Source organism: Eptesicus fuscus, chromosome 15, assembly GCF_027574615.1.
Source record: "Eptesicus fuscus isolate TK198812 chromosome 15, DD_ASM_mEF_20220401, whole genome shotgun sequence".
Taxonomy (NCBI): Eukaryota; Metazoa; Chordata; class Mammalia; order Chiroptera; family Vespertilionidae; genus Eptesicus; species Eptesicus fuscus.
Window position 1 is genome coordinate 36,113,769 of NC_072487.1, and position 16,632 is coordinate 36,130,400.

At 41.1% G+C, this 16,632-nt stretch overlaps 1 protein-coding gene across 1 annotated transcript in view; it reads left to right on the forward strand.

Annotated features, from left to right (window-relative positions):
- Nucleotides 1–13,173: 13,173 nt before the first annotated feature.
- The window catches only part of SMC5 (structural maintenance of chromosomes 5), an 81,457-nt gene continuing 77,998 nt past the window's right edge, over nucleotides 13,174–16,632 (forward strand). The window contains exon 1 of the mRNA XM_008142107.3: nucleotides 13,174–13,425. Within this exon, the coding sequence (XP_008140329.1) occupies nucleotides 13,250–13,425 (176 nt within the window). The 5' untranslated portion in view covers nucleotides 13,174–13,249. The remainder of the gene's footprint in view (nucleotides 13,426–16,632) is intronic.

The following is a 16,632-nucleotide window of genomic DNA, read 5'->3' on the forward strand; positions in this document are numbered from 1 at the left end:
GTGATGCTATGAACATAGGGGTGCATATATCCTTTCTGATTGGTGTTTCTAGTTTCTTGGGATATATTCCTAGAAGTGGGATTACTGGATCAAATGAGAGTTCCATTTTTAGTTTTTTGAGGAAACTCCATACTGTTCTTCACAGTGGCTGCACCAGTCTGCATTCCCACCAGCAGTGCACGAGGGTTCCTTTTTCTCCGCATCCTCGCCAGCACTTGTCGTTTGTTGATTTGTTGATGATAGCCATTCTGACAGGTGTGAGATGGTACCTCATTGTTGTTTTGATTTGCATCTCTCAGATAATTAGTGACTTTGAGCATGTTTTCATATGTCTCCTGGCCTTCCTTATGTCCTCTTTCGAAAAGTATCTATTTAGATCCGTTGCCCATTTTTTGATTGGGTTGTTTATCTTCCCTTTGTTAAGTTGTATGAGTTCCCTGTAAATGTTGGAGATTAAACCCTTATCAGTGATAACATTGGCAAATATGTTCTCCCATGCAGTGGGCTTTCTTGTTGTTTTGTTGATGGTTTCTTTTGCTGTGAAAAAGCTTTTTATTTTGATGTGGTCCCATTTGTTTATTTTCTCTTTAATGTCCATGGCTCTAGGAGCTGTATCGGTGAAGATATTGCTTCGGCATATGTCTGAGATTTTGCTGCCTGTGGGTATCTCTAATAGTTTTATGGTTTCCCGTCTTACATTTAAGAACTTTATCCATTTTGAGTTTATTTTTGTGTATGGTGTAAGTTGGTGGTCTAGTTTCATTTTTTTGCATGTATCTGTCCAATTTTCCCAACACCATTTATTGAAGAGACTATCTTGACTCCATTGTATGTTCTTGCCTCCTATGTCAAATATTAATTGATCATAGTGGTTTGGGTCGATTTCTGGGTTCTCTATTCTATTCCATTGGTCTATATACTAACTGCTTCTTAAGCCTTTTACTAGTGACATAGCACTGCATACATTGATGGAATAATTGATTTTTAAGTATTTTATTTCACATAAACAATCTCAATGTCCCCCCAAACTTTATCTTTTTAGAATATAAACTGTATGAGGATAAGGACTCTGGCTTGTTTTGTTTACCTTTGTAGTCTCAGTACCCAGAAGAATGTCTAGTATATAATAGGTGCTCAATCAATACTTGCATGAATGGATGGAAGGATGGATAGGTGGGTGCATGGATGGATGGATGGATGGATGAATTTAATCCCTTCAACATCCTTGTAGCTGGAGATATTATTATCCCTTTTCAAAGATAAGAAAACCAAGGCTCAGAAGAATGAAAAATAATATAGCTGCTAAGTAAAGGAACTCGGCATCAGGTCTCTCTGCCCCCAAAGCCCATACCTCTTACTGCTTTGTGTACCCCCAAATACATTGTTCTGATAGAGGATTTCCCATCAAAATCCATAAATTAATCTATAAAGAACATCATATCTCCCTGAACACCACATTACTTAGAAAAAGAAAATACTCAACTATGCAAAATAAACACTCTGAGATTTATGGAGAAAATAAAATAAACTTTCATAGTAAAGCAAAATTTTGTAAACCAAATCCATTCCAGTCATGATGATTAATTATCATAGCAGGGAAATCCCTAGAGTTGAATCACTGGGAAAGGAAGATTTCAAGATGTTGACCAATTCAACAGCAAACTAGACTGTATAATTTCCTCAAAATGTAATTTCTGTCCAGAGCTTAGTTATATCTGCTGAATAAAGAAATGAAGATTGTGTCTCTAGGACCTAGTATCTAGTGCATAGTAAGGGGTTTTTAATAGTGGTGAATGAATGAATTCATTCACTAGCCTCCTTGCTTATGAATTACATAAATCCATAGTAATCTAGCTAACATTTATTGAATACTTAACTATTTTTAGGCATTGTGCAAAGAGCTTTACAGGAATTCACTCATATTATCATTCTGATAGCCCATGAAATAGATCTAGGGATATTTCCATTATAAATAGGGATAGTGATACTGTTCAAGTACAGCTGCTAGTGCAGGGCCTAGATTTTTTGTTTGTTTGTAAAATAGTTTTTATTGATTTCAGATAGGAAGGGAGAGGGAGAGAGAGATAGAAACATCAATGATGAGAGAGAATCATTGATCAACTGCATCCTGCTCGCCCCCTACTGGCGATTGAGCCTGCAACACAGACATGTGCCCTGACCGGGAATCGAACCATGACCTCCTGGTTCATAGGTCAATGCTCAACCACTGAGCCACACCGGCTGGGCAGGGCCTAATTTTGCACCTGGGTCTGTTTCACTGCCAAACTTGTGTTTTAATCCTCATCAGACTGCCTTCTGAACCTAACTCTCTTTACAGCTCCATCCACAGTACTAATTTAAACTCTAGCAAAAGGTTCCAAGTTTCCCTCACTCAAGAGGATTTATTGGCTACCAAAATTGCCCCAAAGATTGCAGAGTCAGGAATACTACTTGGGACACCAGCTTTGGGACTTGTTGGGTGAGGGGGAGTTGGGAACTAGTTACTGACTTAGGGCAGAAAGGAAGGAGGTCATTATTGCCATTTGTTGTGCAGAAACAATCTGAAGTTCCTATAAGAGGAGAGAGGAGGTGGAAGGTGAGCAGATTCATTTACCCTCCCTCATGGGAGGATTTTGCAGGATTTGCTTCTTGGATGCTTCTCTTCCTTTTCCAGGTTGCCTTTGGCATTCATTTGAACTAAACTTCACCTGGATGGGAAATACGGAAGGATAGTAAACACGGTATAGTTTTCTCGGATTTAGAAATATCCTGGGAGGAAGGCATACTAACTTAACAGGTAGCACTTAACATTTATCCCCAGTGTTTGCATTTATTCCAATTTTCACCTAAACACACAAGTGTTTCCGATAGAAACTACTTTTTCACACAATTGTCTTCTCTCCTATAATTTGCTGTCTAGGTGTGAAGGTAGTGAAAAGGGGGAGGCTGAGAAAATAGTGGCTGTGATGCAAGGGCTGGTTTGATGTGGAAGAAGAAAAGGTTCAGCAAAGACTTGAGAAATCTATGCCACAAGCATTATACCAAGCCTGTGGGTTACAAAGATGCTCACATATCAGTGAGCAAAGCAGAGATCTAAACCTGTCAGCACAGTTCAGAGTGCTAAGCACCAAAACATCATATGCTTAGGGTGCTATGAGAGGGCCTAGGGGAGAGCATCTGACCAGGGACGACAGGCCAGCTTCTTGGTTGAAGTCTGGGCAGAGCAACCAATGGAAACCTACTAACATGGACTCTGACTTATTGCCAGACGGGGACATGTTTTCCTGTGTGATTTAACTAGAACTGGGAGAACTAACGAGTTTTAGTAACTGATCATGCTAATGTGGTGGCATTTTTATCATGTGGATTACTATAAAGAGGTGATACAGCATAGTGATTAAGTGCACGGTTCCAGATTCAGGCTGTTTCCGTTTAAATCCAGGTTTTGCTTTTACAGGCTTTCTGACTGAGGACAAGTCACTTACACCCTCTCCGACTTCTATTTCTGGTCTGCAAAATGGGGCATATACTTGACTCTGCCTCTTTAGGTTGCTGTGAAGATTAAATGCAAATATCACACGGAAGCATTTAGTATCTTACACACAAGAGCCATTCAAGTTTATAAGGTTTGAGTGAAATTTTTGGATAAATCACAGTTATTTGTATTCTTTCTCTACAAAGGAATTGTGAGTTTATAGTGCCATCTTAAGGAGAAAGCAACCATATAATCTTGTCCTTTTTTCAATTTTTTCTTATTACTGACAATACACGGCCCATTTTACCCAGCACCTGGGCAACGCCTTCCCCTTTGTTCTTCCTAATCCAGCCACTATTAATGCTTCTTCTGGGCTACTTACCCTGTACATATGCCCCTAGCACAATTTATCGTGCTAAACCTAACTTCTTGTTTTCATGTCCATCTCCTCAACAACGCTCAGTCAGTGGTGGTGCTCTCACAGCCTAGCATGCTCGACAAATGTGGATTAAGTAAACAAAAGCTCAGTGAAAGCATTTAGTTTAGTACAAATATGTATGTGGATTTTTTAAAAAAAATCACAAAGGATATAATCTCTTTGGTCCATCAAAATTTCATGGTCTGTAAATCCACACACTCACACTTTAACATGAAAATATGTCCCTGGCCTGTGATACGTGTAGAGTACCTGGAAAAACCACATAAAAACCTCCTTTAGAGAGCCATGCGCCGAACCCTGACTGTACATGTTCCCCACGTGTAAAACTGCATGGGAAAAGGGCACACAATCCAAAATTACAAAACATTTAGTGAAACAGTCCACTAGAAGCAAAAATCAACCATCAATGAACAGCAGAATTAGATACCCAAGACGTCATAGGATGAAATTTTTTAAAATATTTTTTTATTGATTTCAGAAAGAGAGAGAGAATCATTGATTGGCTGCCTCCTGTACGCCCCACAATGGGGGGTCGAGCCCACAACCCAGGCATGTGCCATGACCCGGAACCAAACCGGGACCTCCTGCTTCGTGGGTCGACGCTCAACCACTGGGCCACGCTGGCCAGGCAATAGAATGAAACTTTTTGATAGATACTTTAACTATTTTTTAAATAATTAGACCCCCCCCTAATAAAAGCATTGAAAACATAACAGAACAAAACAGTACTCTATGAAAAACAAGCAGGTAGATGTTAAAGGGAACCAAACAGAACTTCTAACATGAAAAATACAGTCATTAAAATGAAAGAGTCCGTGGAAAAGACAAATATTTAGTTAGCTGCATAAAATAGAAGAGACATGGTGAGCTAGAATATAAGATAATAAACCAGAATGCAATATATAGAAAGATAAAAAAGTGAAAAAATATAAAGGATACAATGAATGAGACTATCATTCATTCTGTCTTTCATACTAGTGTATTCATATATACATACGTACTAGTGTATTAATATATACATACTAGTATATTAAAATAAGAGCTCCAGAAAGACAGAATGGAGGGAGGGTATATTCAAAGGGAGAATATTTGAGACTATTTAAGAATTGGACATGCCTAAAAATGCTCAAAATCAGGAAATTCAACAAATTCTGAGGAATATAAGTCAAAATAAATCCATTCCTAGATACATCATTATGAAATTATGGAATGCCAAAGGCAAAGAGATTGAAATGTAACTAGAATGAAAAGACAGATGAACTACAGAGGAATGAAAATTTAAAATCAAACTTCTCAATCATGAGGAAAGTGTGAAGACAGTGTAATAATATTTTTAACATGTTGAGAGAAAATAAATGTCAACTGAGAATTTTATCATTCAAAAGGGCAAAATAATATTTTCAGATAAACAAGGAAGAAATCATGTTTTATATGGTTATATGTATATATACACACACATTTATATCTATCAATGATAGTAAAATGAATTTATACATATTCATGAATCAATGATAATAAATGAGTATATATATCAATGATAGTAAAAGTACCACATATAAAAATTCACTATATATATATATAGTCATGTATAATTTGCCTTTTTGCTCAAAATTATGTTTTGGGGATTCAGCCATGTTGCATTTCTAGCTGTAGTTCATTTCTCTATGGTATGGTTTTCCATTACATGATTATACTTGTAATTAACCCATTCTATCATTGATGGATACCTGGGTTGTTCTTAGTGCTTTGCTATTGTGAATAGTGCTGCTAAAATATTCTCATACAAATAGCCAGGTACCCATGGGAAATAATTCCTTATGGTTATATAGCTAATACATAAATTGCAGGTTTGTATGATATGTACACTTAACTCAATGATGAAAAACTGCTTCCCAAGTGGTTACACTAACCTACACTATCCTTACCAGTATAGATGATGCCAAAACTTGCTAGTGTCAGACTTTAATTTTTGCCAGTCTAATAATTATGAAATTGTATTTCATTGAGGTTTTAATTTGCATTTTTCTAATTATGAGTTAAATTGAGCATCTTATATGTCCTATGTCTATTCATGTAAAATGCCTATTTTGCCCATTTGTTTAATTGAACTATGTATCATTTTCTTGCTCTCTTTTTAAATTGTTTATTTATTTATTTTTAGAATTTAATATTAAAGAGAGTTTATTAGTGAAGCAGTGAGGCAGAGAGTGGCTACTCCACCGACAGAGCAGCCCCTCCCTAGTGGGATTTACTTCTTTCATTGAGGCTCATTTCATCGAAGGGTAAGGCATTCAAGAAGGGGGAAGAATATTCAGGATTTTTCTGGGGGGAAGGGGTGGAGACTTCTTGGACGAGCCCCCTAGATAACACCTTGTGTCCTTAGCTTTCTGTTTTGATTATGGTGATGTCATGTAGTATGCTAATATTACATTGAGTGTATAGTGAGACTAGAGGTTCCCACAAGGTGAAATTAGTCACCATGTTGAATCGAACTGGTCTTCTGCAGGTGCTAAGCCATAAATCCATGAGGGAGGTGGGGTTGCCTCACTATCTCCTTGATAGCCCTTATAGCCCTTATCGATTAAAGCCCTTTGGCCACATACCCTATCTCACTCCCCACTCAGAGATTTTGTTCCTCCTGATTCTTAAAGGGTTGTTGGGGAGGAGGGTATGTATCATATTCGTATATTTTTGTAGGGATTCTCTAATATTCCAGATATTAAGCTTCTGTTTGTATTAAAGGTTGCAAGTGTCTTTTTTTCTTTTTTAGCTGTGACTCCCCCCTCCCCTTTGGTGCATGGGATGATACTCCAGCCCACTGAGCCACCCGGCCAGGGCAGCCATTTCCAGCTTTTAGAGGCTTCCCACATTCCTTAGCCCCACTCATGAAAGACCTTCGTTTTTATTATATATTAACTAATAATCTTTTAATTTTATTAATGATTTATGTATATTTTGTCTCATTTAAGAAACTCTTCCTTACCTTGTGTTTTGAAAGATGTTCCCATGTGGTTTCTTCTAAAAAATTAAATGTTTGCCTATCACCTTTAAGTCTTTGATTCATCTGGGATGATATCCAGTAAAATTGCCAAGTTCTCTCATCACTTATTGAAATAGACTCTATATTTGCATTCATTTCCTGTTGTGGCTGTAACAAGTTACTACACTCTGCTACACTATTTGTGTCACAAAACAGCACATGTATTATCTTGCACATCTGGAAGTTAGAATTCTGAAAATGGAATGCATGAGGCTAAAGTCAATGTGTTGGCAGGGTTGTGTGTCTCTTTAAGGAAAGCTCTGGGAAAATACATTTCCAGCTTTTTTTATTTGTCATTTTTTTAGAGAGAGAACAGGGAGGGGGAGGGGAGAGAGAGACATTGATGTGAAAGAGAAACATCAATAGGTTGCCTCCCACAGGTGCCCTGACCAGAGGTCGAACCCACAACCTAGGTATGTATCCTGACTGGGAATCAAACTAGAAACCCTTTGGTGCATGGGATGATGCTCCAGCCAACTGAGCCACCCGGCCAGGGCAGCCATTTCCAGCTTTTAGAGGCTTCCCACAATTCTTAGCTCCTGGCCACCTTCCGCTTGGGGGATGTCTGACTGCCAGTTTAGGCCCTACGGGATCGGGCCTAAACTGGCAGTCAGACATCCCTCTCGCAATCTGGGACCACTGGCTCCTAACTGCTCACCTGCCTGCCTGCCTGTCCACTCCTAACCACTTGCCTGCCTGCCTCATCACCCCTAACTACTCGCCTGCCTGCCTCATCACCCCTAACTGCTCACCTGCCTGCCTCATTGTCTCTAACTGCTCACCTTCCTGCCTGATCGCCCCTAATGGCTCGCTTGCCTGCCTCATCACCTCTAACCATCTCTGCCTGTCTGCCTCATCACCCCTAACTGCTCGCCTGCCTGCCTGCCTGATCGCTCATAACCACTTTGGCTACATGCCTGATCACCCCTAACCACTCTGACTGTCTGATTGCCCCTAACTGCTCGCCTGCCTGCCTGACCACCCCTAATCGCCTCTGCCTTAGCCCCTGCTGCCATGGCTTTGTCTGGAAGGACATCCGGAATGACGTCCAGAAGGTGGTTTGGCTGTCCGGTCTAATTAGCATATTATACTTTTATTATTATAGATACATGGATGAATGGTTGTTAGTTTCTGTTTAGTGCTCTTTTGGATTTTCAAACTTCCAAAAACACAACTTTAATTATTAAAAAAGAGTTTTATTATTACCAATCAAAGCTGTGGAAGTGAGAAATTAAAACCACCAAGTTTATCGGAGAGTTCAGCAATACCCCAGCTTGTTGAGATGCCGGGATGAAATGTCACTCTTGGTGACTAATACCACAGAACTGAATTTTAATAATTCACATAACTAATTTCAACAGATTCTCCACAGTTCTAACAATTACCCACTTTCTTTCCTTTGGGAAGTAACAGGGAGTGAGAAGAAACCCTTGCTCTCACCCCAGATGCTCCTGACCTAGCCTGGGCAAGAAGGACTATCAATTCACTTTGCAAGGACTTGCAGAGGGGATTGCACATGGTGATTTAGCACCTTGTTCATGAAGGAATTAAAGGTAAATTCCTTCTGGAGCAAGTTAATACTGTTCTCCAATTTTATATTCTCAAAAGAAATGAAGGCCGGTTTAGCTCTAGGCTTTCTATCATGACACATAACAAAGAACCTCTGAAATCTAATATTAATTCCTAATGATTTTTTTAGTCTTTCAGTTGGTTTTTGTATCCAAGAGATGGAAATTTTGGAAAGGGGCAAATCTGTTGAGACACTGATACAGAATATAAAATGAATTATGAAAAAGTGCTTAGAACCGTAGTTTGGTGTATGGTAAGTGCTGTTGGTTTTAGCTATTACTACTAATACTATAGCTATTACTACAAACAACTCTAATACTAATATGACGGCAGTATAAGTAGGTATTTTAATTGTTTTGTATTATGTTAGAAATAACTTATCTCTAGCAGAAGCTTGCTCTATGGGGTTTTAGGTCCCTTGGGGAAGGGTGCTCGGAACTCCTCATCCCTGCCTAGATCTTCCCCAGGAGTTCTTTAACTAGGTCAGTTAGAAAGTGTACATGGCAGAAAGGTGGAGGGAGTGCGAGGTTTGTCCCTGGGTGCCAAGGACTCAGGTTTTAGCATCTGACTGCTTCCCTCTCTTTCAAGCCCCGAGGGTTCACTTTTTCACTTTAAGAATTTGCCAAAAGCAAACATAATATGTCCTCTTACTTGGTATATAAACCAGAGGAGATTATTCCTGTTAACCTGTGAGGGTTCTTGTTAGAATAGTAAAATGTCTCGAGACGTCTCAGTGGAGTCCCACTTCATGCATCTTGTCCACCTTCTTGCTACTGTGGCCCCATTATCAAGGGCTTGAAGTGAAGCCAAGAAAGAGAACAAACACTGAAGGTGGTATTTTAATGGTGAAATGAAGTGTGTAATCCTTGACCCTGCCCCTTTCTGCCAGCTTTCTGTTTGTGTCAGTTTTAAAGTTTCTGCAGAATGAAAGGCCATCACTCAAAATGACCACTGGTGCCCTAGCTGGTTTGGCTCAATAAATAAAGTGTCAGCCTGTGGACCAGAGGGTCCCAGGTTCGATTCCAGTCAAGGGCTCATACTTCGGTTCCAGGCTCTTCCTTGGGCTGGGCCCTGGTCAGGGTGCATGTTGAAGGCAACCAATAGATGTGTTTCCTCACATTGATATTTCTGTCTTTCCCTCTTTCTTCCACTCTCTCTAAAAATCAATGGAAAAATATCCTCGATGATTAAAAAATATATATAAAAGCTCCCTGGTCACTTACTCCTTGGTCTGTAGAATGTTAAATGCAATTATTTTGCCATATCTATTAGCTAGCAAGGATCGGGTGATGAATTCAGCTGATGACTGGAAGTGTAGGATTAGCTATTGTGTCTCACTCACTCATCAACACATTCTTGTTAATTTATAATCTTTCTAAAGACTTTATCCCTCTGCCTCTGTAACCACCACTCTTTGCAATGCAGACAGTTTTCATCAGTGGAATTAAAGAATCCAGATGTGGCAAGGTAAGTGTGCATAATTTTAAGGGTGCATGAAATTTTTAAAGAATGTTGGGTAGCACTGAGCCATTATAGTCTGCAGAGTATCCTTGGTTCATGCTGAATTCCAGTTATACAAAGCCCAACAAAAGACATTTAAATCAATTATGGTACATCTATATAGTTACTTAAAATTATGTCATAGAAATTAATGTCATGGAAAGATATTCATAATATATTCAGTGAGAAAAGGAGGTCAAGTAATACTATATGTAATTTGTGTAGTATCATTTTTTTTTTTCCTAATGAAAGGAGCAAACCATACATGTACAAGTAAAAAAGATGTCAAAAAATACAGCAAAATCTTAACAGTGACTTGTCTGGGTAAAGGAATTATGAGTAATTATTCCCTTTGTGTGTTTGGTTTTTTTGTGTGTTCCCAATTTATCTGCATTTAGCCCTGGCAGGTTGCTCAGTGGTTAGAGCATCAGCCTGCAGACCTGAAGGGTCCTGGATTTGACCCTCTCAAGGGCAGGTACTTCGGTTGCAGGTTCCCCAACCTGGGTTGTGCAGGAGGTAACCAATCGATGTGTCTCTCTCATGTCACTTCAATGTTTCTCTCTCTCACCCCACTCCTCCCTCACTTGCACTCTCTCTAGAAAGCAATGGGAAAAATATCCTCAGTATTTTTTAAAAAGAGATTTAAATCAATTATGGTACATCTATATAGTTACTTTAAATTTCTTTTAAAAATTACTGCATTTAGCATATGTTGCTTTTGTAATTAGAAGCAGAATTTTCCTTTTTAAAGGATGATGGTAGAGTATAACTGGCTGGCTGATTAAACAAGAACTCATGGTGTATGTGCACTTGTGGGGTCATCACAAGTTCAGGGGCTCATTCTTAAGTTTCAAGTTTATAAGCACCATTTGATTCACTATAGAAATGATGACGGTACACAAATGATCAGACTGGTTCTCTTCCCTCAATTCTCATTACCACTGTCTATATTATTTTCCCATCAGGATAGAGTCCCCCAGATGTAATCATTTCTTCAAAGAACTTGACTCTCCTAAGGCTCTTGAAGCAGGGTAATTAATTTTTTTTTGTATTAGCAATGTAAGGAATGATAGTGCTATTGAACTCAAGGGGTTCCCTGGCTGGGATATTCTATTCAAGGACAAGATGTGGTTGTCCTCAGGTAGTTTTATTTGCAACAAGTAAAGGAGACAGGGGATTCATATCCAAAGTTCTGTCTCCCAGAATGGAGGTTTAGCCATTGCTGTTATGCACTATTTAGTTAATTGTTTTCTTCTTTGCAGCTGGCTAAATTTCAGGTCAAGCTCACCAAGTTGCAGCTGAGTCTTCAAAATACTGTGCTACCTTTTAGCATCTAGCAAGATAGCATTTAGTAAAAACTGCCCAGACCCTGAGAACTTTGTCTTATCTAACAATAGTATAATGGTGCCCTTTCATAAGCACTGAGTATTTTTATTATTTTTCTGCCATTTGAGTTTTCAAATTATTCTTTATTTTAATTTGCTTTTTAAAAAGTTTTTAGTAACCATGACAAGTTCACGTGCTTTTTACTCATTCTTTTTTCTTCGGTTATAACTTTGAAGAGAATGCAGGTTCTACTTGCATGAGAGGAGAAAGCAGAGACCAGGGAAAGGAGCATTGGGGTTCTACTGCAATTGCTTTCTATTTTATTTATTTAAGTACTGTTAATCTTCACCCAAGAATATTTATCCATTGATTTTTATTTATTTTTAGAAAGAGTGGAAGAGAGGGAGAGAGACAAAGAGAGAGAGACATGGATGTGAGAGAGACGCATATCAATTGGTTGCCTTCTGCATGCGCCCCTTGGGCCGGCGGGGCTCCAGCCTGTAACCAAAGTCTGCAGGCCCTTGACCGGAATCGAACCAGGGACCCTTCAGTCTGCTGGCCAAAGCTGTGACTACTGAGCCAAATCGGCTAGGGCTGCAATAGCTTTTTAAATAGCCTACCCACTTCTACTTTGACCGCCTCCAAACAGCAACCAGAGAAGTCACTTTAAAACTTGAACCAAATCCTGTCCCTCTCCTGCTTAAAACCATCCAGCGGCTTCCCATTGCTTTTCAAATAAAATTCAGCTGTGCCATGCAATCTTGTTTACTCCACTGCAGCCACACCGGCCTTTGTTCCTCAAACACCCCACTGGCTTGCACATTAGTCTTCGTCCTTGCCTGTAATAATAGTCTTTGCTCATTTAGGCACTTGGCTCCTTCTCCTTGGCTTTTAGCTCAGACATCACCTCCTCAGACAGGCCTTCCCTGCCTCCCCCATCACAGTCATTGTTTTCGTTTCTTGTAGCACCTACCACAGCCTGAAATTACCCTTCGTTTGTTGGTTCGCTTGTTCTTTTTCGCTCTCCCACACCACAAAGTAAGGTGGGAGATAGGCCGCCCAAGCCTCTTGATTAAGCACTGTCAGTTGAGTGAAGATCGCAGTGCCCCTCATCTTGAATGAAGGGGTTAACCGGACGAACGCGAGCAGGTTTAAGTGGAAGCACCCTCTCAGGAAGCCGGGGCATTCTCCTTCCTGCATTACTAGAAACTTCGGGAGGAGGAGGTCTTAATAAGGACTTGGGGAGCGAGAGCAGGGAATAAATAGGAAGAGTCTGGGCGATGCAGTCTTTTCACAAGCCGGAGAGCGCGGGAGACTTCGCACGATGCTTTAAGGCAGCCATTGGGCACGGAGCCATTTGGAAGTTTCCTTTTAAGACACCGGGACCTGAGTGGCAGCAAACGGAAGCACACTGAGAAGAGGAAGAGCCGAAGACCTGCGAGTCCCGGCAAACTTGGGCGGAATCCACGCCAAGACCGGTCTCGCGTCGCCCGCCTCGGTCCTCCTGCCAACGCCTCCCTCCGTCCCCTCGCGGGTCGGCTTCCCCAGAGCGCTGCAAGGGCTTTCAAAATACTAAATGGACATCTTTTTCTAAATTAAAAAAATAATAACGACCATCTGGAAATGGCAGGAATGTACAGAAAAGGAAGTCCGGTAGCCGAATTCCACTAATCTTCCAGCCACCCCCACGCACCGCACATTAGGATTCCCAGGGGCCGGGACGGGGCGGGGCGGGGCGGGGCGTGCCCACGGACGCCGCCAGGCTGGACTGCGCAGGCGCGGGGCGGGCTCACGGGCAGTGTCGCGCGCCGCGCAGTTCGCGCGGGAGCGGGACGTCAGGGCGCCGAGTGCGCTGGTCGGTGGGAACGGAAGCCGCCGTGGGGCCGAGGGGGAAGCCAGGATGGCGACTTCGAGCGGGAAGACCTCGACCCCAACGCCCCTGGCCTCCAAGAGACCTCTTCCGAAAGATCCCTCGTCGGAGGTCCCGAGCAAGAAGAAGAGTTCGGCGCCGCCCCTGTCGTTGTCCGGACATTTTGTGGAAGGCTCCATCGTCCGCATCGCGATGGAGAACTTCCTGTGAGTGGCCCGCGGCCGCGGGGAAGGCGAGCGGGCCTGGGGGCGCACGCTGCGTGCGGGTGCGCGCGTGGGTGCGTGGGTGGGTGCGTGGGTGGACGTGTGCCTGGCTTGTCGGTCCGGCCGTGGTCACCGGCACAAATATTCGTAGGCTGTGGGGATGGATGTATGGGATGGTGTGCGAGGTGTGTGACTTGTGTGATGCGTTTTTGTTTTGGTTTTATTCGTTCTTTCCATGGTTTTTTTTTGAAGGCGTCATTGGCCGGACAGGGGACGTAGTAGGGATTAGATCTCTGCCCGCTGCAAGTCACGGCCTACAGAGGGAGGACATAATCTGCAATTCACAAAACTATGGGCCCGTGGGGGACTCCCTGGCAGCAACAGTTAAATCAGAGCGGTAGTGATGATGTGGCAGTGCCCAGGTAGATGAAAATGGTGAAGGTGGTACGGGATGGAGGTTGCCAAGTACAAGAAAATTAATCCCATACTCTCAGTTGTTGAGCCCTCCCAACACTCTTACAAATCCACTTTTCTGCCCTGGTTCCTTTCTCTCCCTCCAGACAACTAATCATAGTCATTTTAGAATTTAATAATATGTTTAAGTACACATACCGTGTTAGTAAAGCACCTTACAGTTCATTTGATCAAGATTTTTTTTTTTTAAGCTTGTACAGAGTAGGGAAAACAATTGCAGTGACAGCAACTTTTTTTTTTCAAGCATCTATCATGCTAGTTATGGAAGAAGGTGCTTTATTTATACAGTGCTCTCTCATTCTTTCTTCACAACGATTCTTGGAATTACTATTTGAATCCAGATCTGGAAAGATGATCAAATGAATTACCTACCATAATAATGTATACATCGGGATGGCATGGGGGCACAAAGGATGAAGTGGTTACTGTCTTCCACAACTGTGAGAAAGGGCTTTGTACGGACGTTAGAAAAGTCTTAAAAGAAGGGAACAGGACTGTAGACAGAAGGAACTGCCTGCAACAGTTTGTTATATTTAGGTATTTTAGTAAACCATAGGATGTGAGTGAGTATGTGAACATAGGTGATACTGCAGAGGTAGTTACATAGGTGATACTGAGGGTCTGTTACAATACTGTGTAAGGAATTCCAGCTTCATTCCAGGAAATGGCATGTGATTTATATTACTCTGGAAGCAGTGCAAAGGATGAATTAGAAGGTGCAAGATTGGAGGCAAGAAGACTCGCAATATGAAAGCAAGAGATGATCAGGATTTGAACTTGTTGAGTAGCACTGGGGAGGTAGGAGTGGAAATACAAGAAATTTGACAGAATCTGGCAACAGATTTTATTTTTAACCCTTTGCACTCACTTGCTTTTTTCTCGGTTCCTTTATTCTACTCGGGATTTAATTTTTTAAATACCCCAGATTTTACAAAGCGTGGGAGTAGAATAAAAAACTGGAGTTTCTTCTTTTCATACAAACTTATTTATTTGGATTTTTTTATATTTCAAATTATTGATACATTCTAAAAGTAATTTTAATCTCGACATCTGAGTGCAAAAGGTTAATAAATCTTTATTATTCAAATTATTACAGTTGTTCCTCTTTTTTCCCCCCATAATTACCCTCCACCCGGGTCCCACCCCACCCTCTGCCCGTACTCCCACCCACTGTCCTCATCCATAGGTGTATGATTTTTGTCCAGTCTCTTCCCGCACCCCCCACATCCCTTTCCCCCCCCCCCCCAGAATTGTCAGTCCACTCCCTTTCTATGCTCCTGATTCTATTATATTCACCAGTTTATTCTGTTCATCAGATTTTTTATTCACTTGATTTTTAGATTCACTTGTTGATAGATATGTATTTGTTGTTCATAATTTTTTTTTAAATACATTTTATTGATTTTTTACAGAGAAAGGGAGGATAGAGAGTTAGAAACATTGATGAGAGAGAAACACCCATCAGCTGCCTCCTGCACACCTCCTACTGGGGATGTGCCCACAACCAAGGTACATGCCCTTGACCGGAATCGAACCTGGGACCTTTCAGTCCGCAGGCCGACGCTCTTTCCACTGAGCCAAACCGATTAGGGCTGTTGTTCATAATTTTTATCTTTACCATTTTCTTCTTCCTCTTCTTAAAGAATACCTTTCAGCATTTCATATACTGGTTTGGCGGTGATGAACTCCTTTAGCTTTTTCTTATCTGTGAAGCTCTTTATCTGACCTTCAATGCTTAATGATAGCTTTGCTGGATTGTAGGTTCTTGCTCTTCATCACTTTGAATATTTCTCGCCACTCCCTTCTGGCCTGCATAGTTTCTGTTGAGAAATCAGCTGACAATCGTATGGGTGCTCCCTTGTAGGTAACTGTTTTTCTCTTGCTGCTTTTAATATTCTCTCTCTGTCTTTTGCTCTTGGCATTTTAATTATGATGTGTCTTTTTGTGGTCCTCTTTGGATTTCTTTTGTTTGGGGTTCTGTGCGCTTCCTGAACTTGTAAGTCTATTTCTTTCACCAGGTGGGAGAAGTTTTCTGTCATTATTTCTTCAAATAGGTTTTCAGTATCTTGCTCTCTCTCTTCTCTGGCACCCCCATAATTTTGATGTTGGTACGCTTGAAGTTGTCCCAGAGGCTCCTTACACTATCTTCATATTTTTGGATTCTTTTTTCTTTTTGTTTTTCCGGTTGGGTGTTTTTTGCTTCTTTGTATTTCAAATCTTTGACTTGATTCTTGTGATCCTCTAGTCTGCTGTTGGATCTCTATATAATATTTTTTATTTCAGTCAGTGTATGTTTAATTTCTAGTTGGTCCTTTTTCATATCCTCGAGGGTCTCGCTAAATTTATCGGCCTTTTCTAGAAAATTCTTGAAAAACCTTATAACCGTGGTTTTAGGCTCTATAGCCATTCGTTTGCTTTCCTCCATTTCTTTCATTTGTGATCTGTTTCTTTGTCTCATCATTTTGGCTGCTTCCCTGAGTTGATAAAGTGGCTTTGTGTGGTAGGTGTCCTATAGGGCGCAGTGGCTCAGCCTCCCTAGTTACCTGAGGTGGACACTCTTGGTGCACCCCTTTGTGGGCTGTGTGCACAGTCTTGTTGTAGTTAAGCCTTGATTGTGGTTGGTATCACTTGGAGGAATTGACTTCCAGGCCATTTATTTGGCTGTGAGGATCAGCTATGTCTATGCTGGGAGAACTTCTGTGCTGGAGACACCCTTATGAGACAAGACTTGCAAAA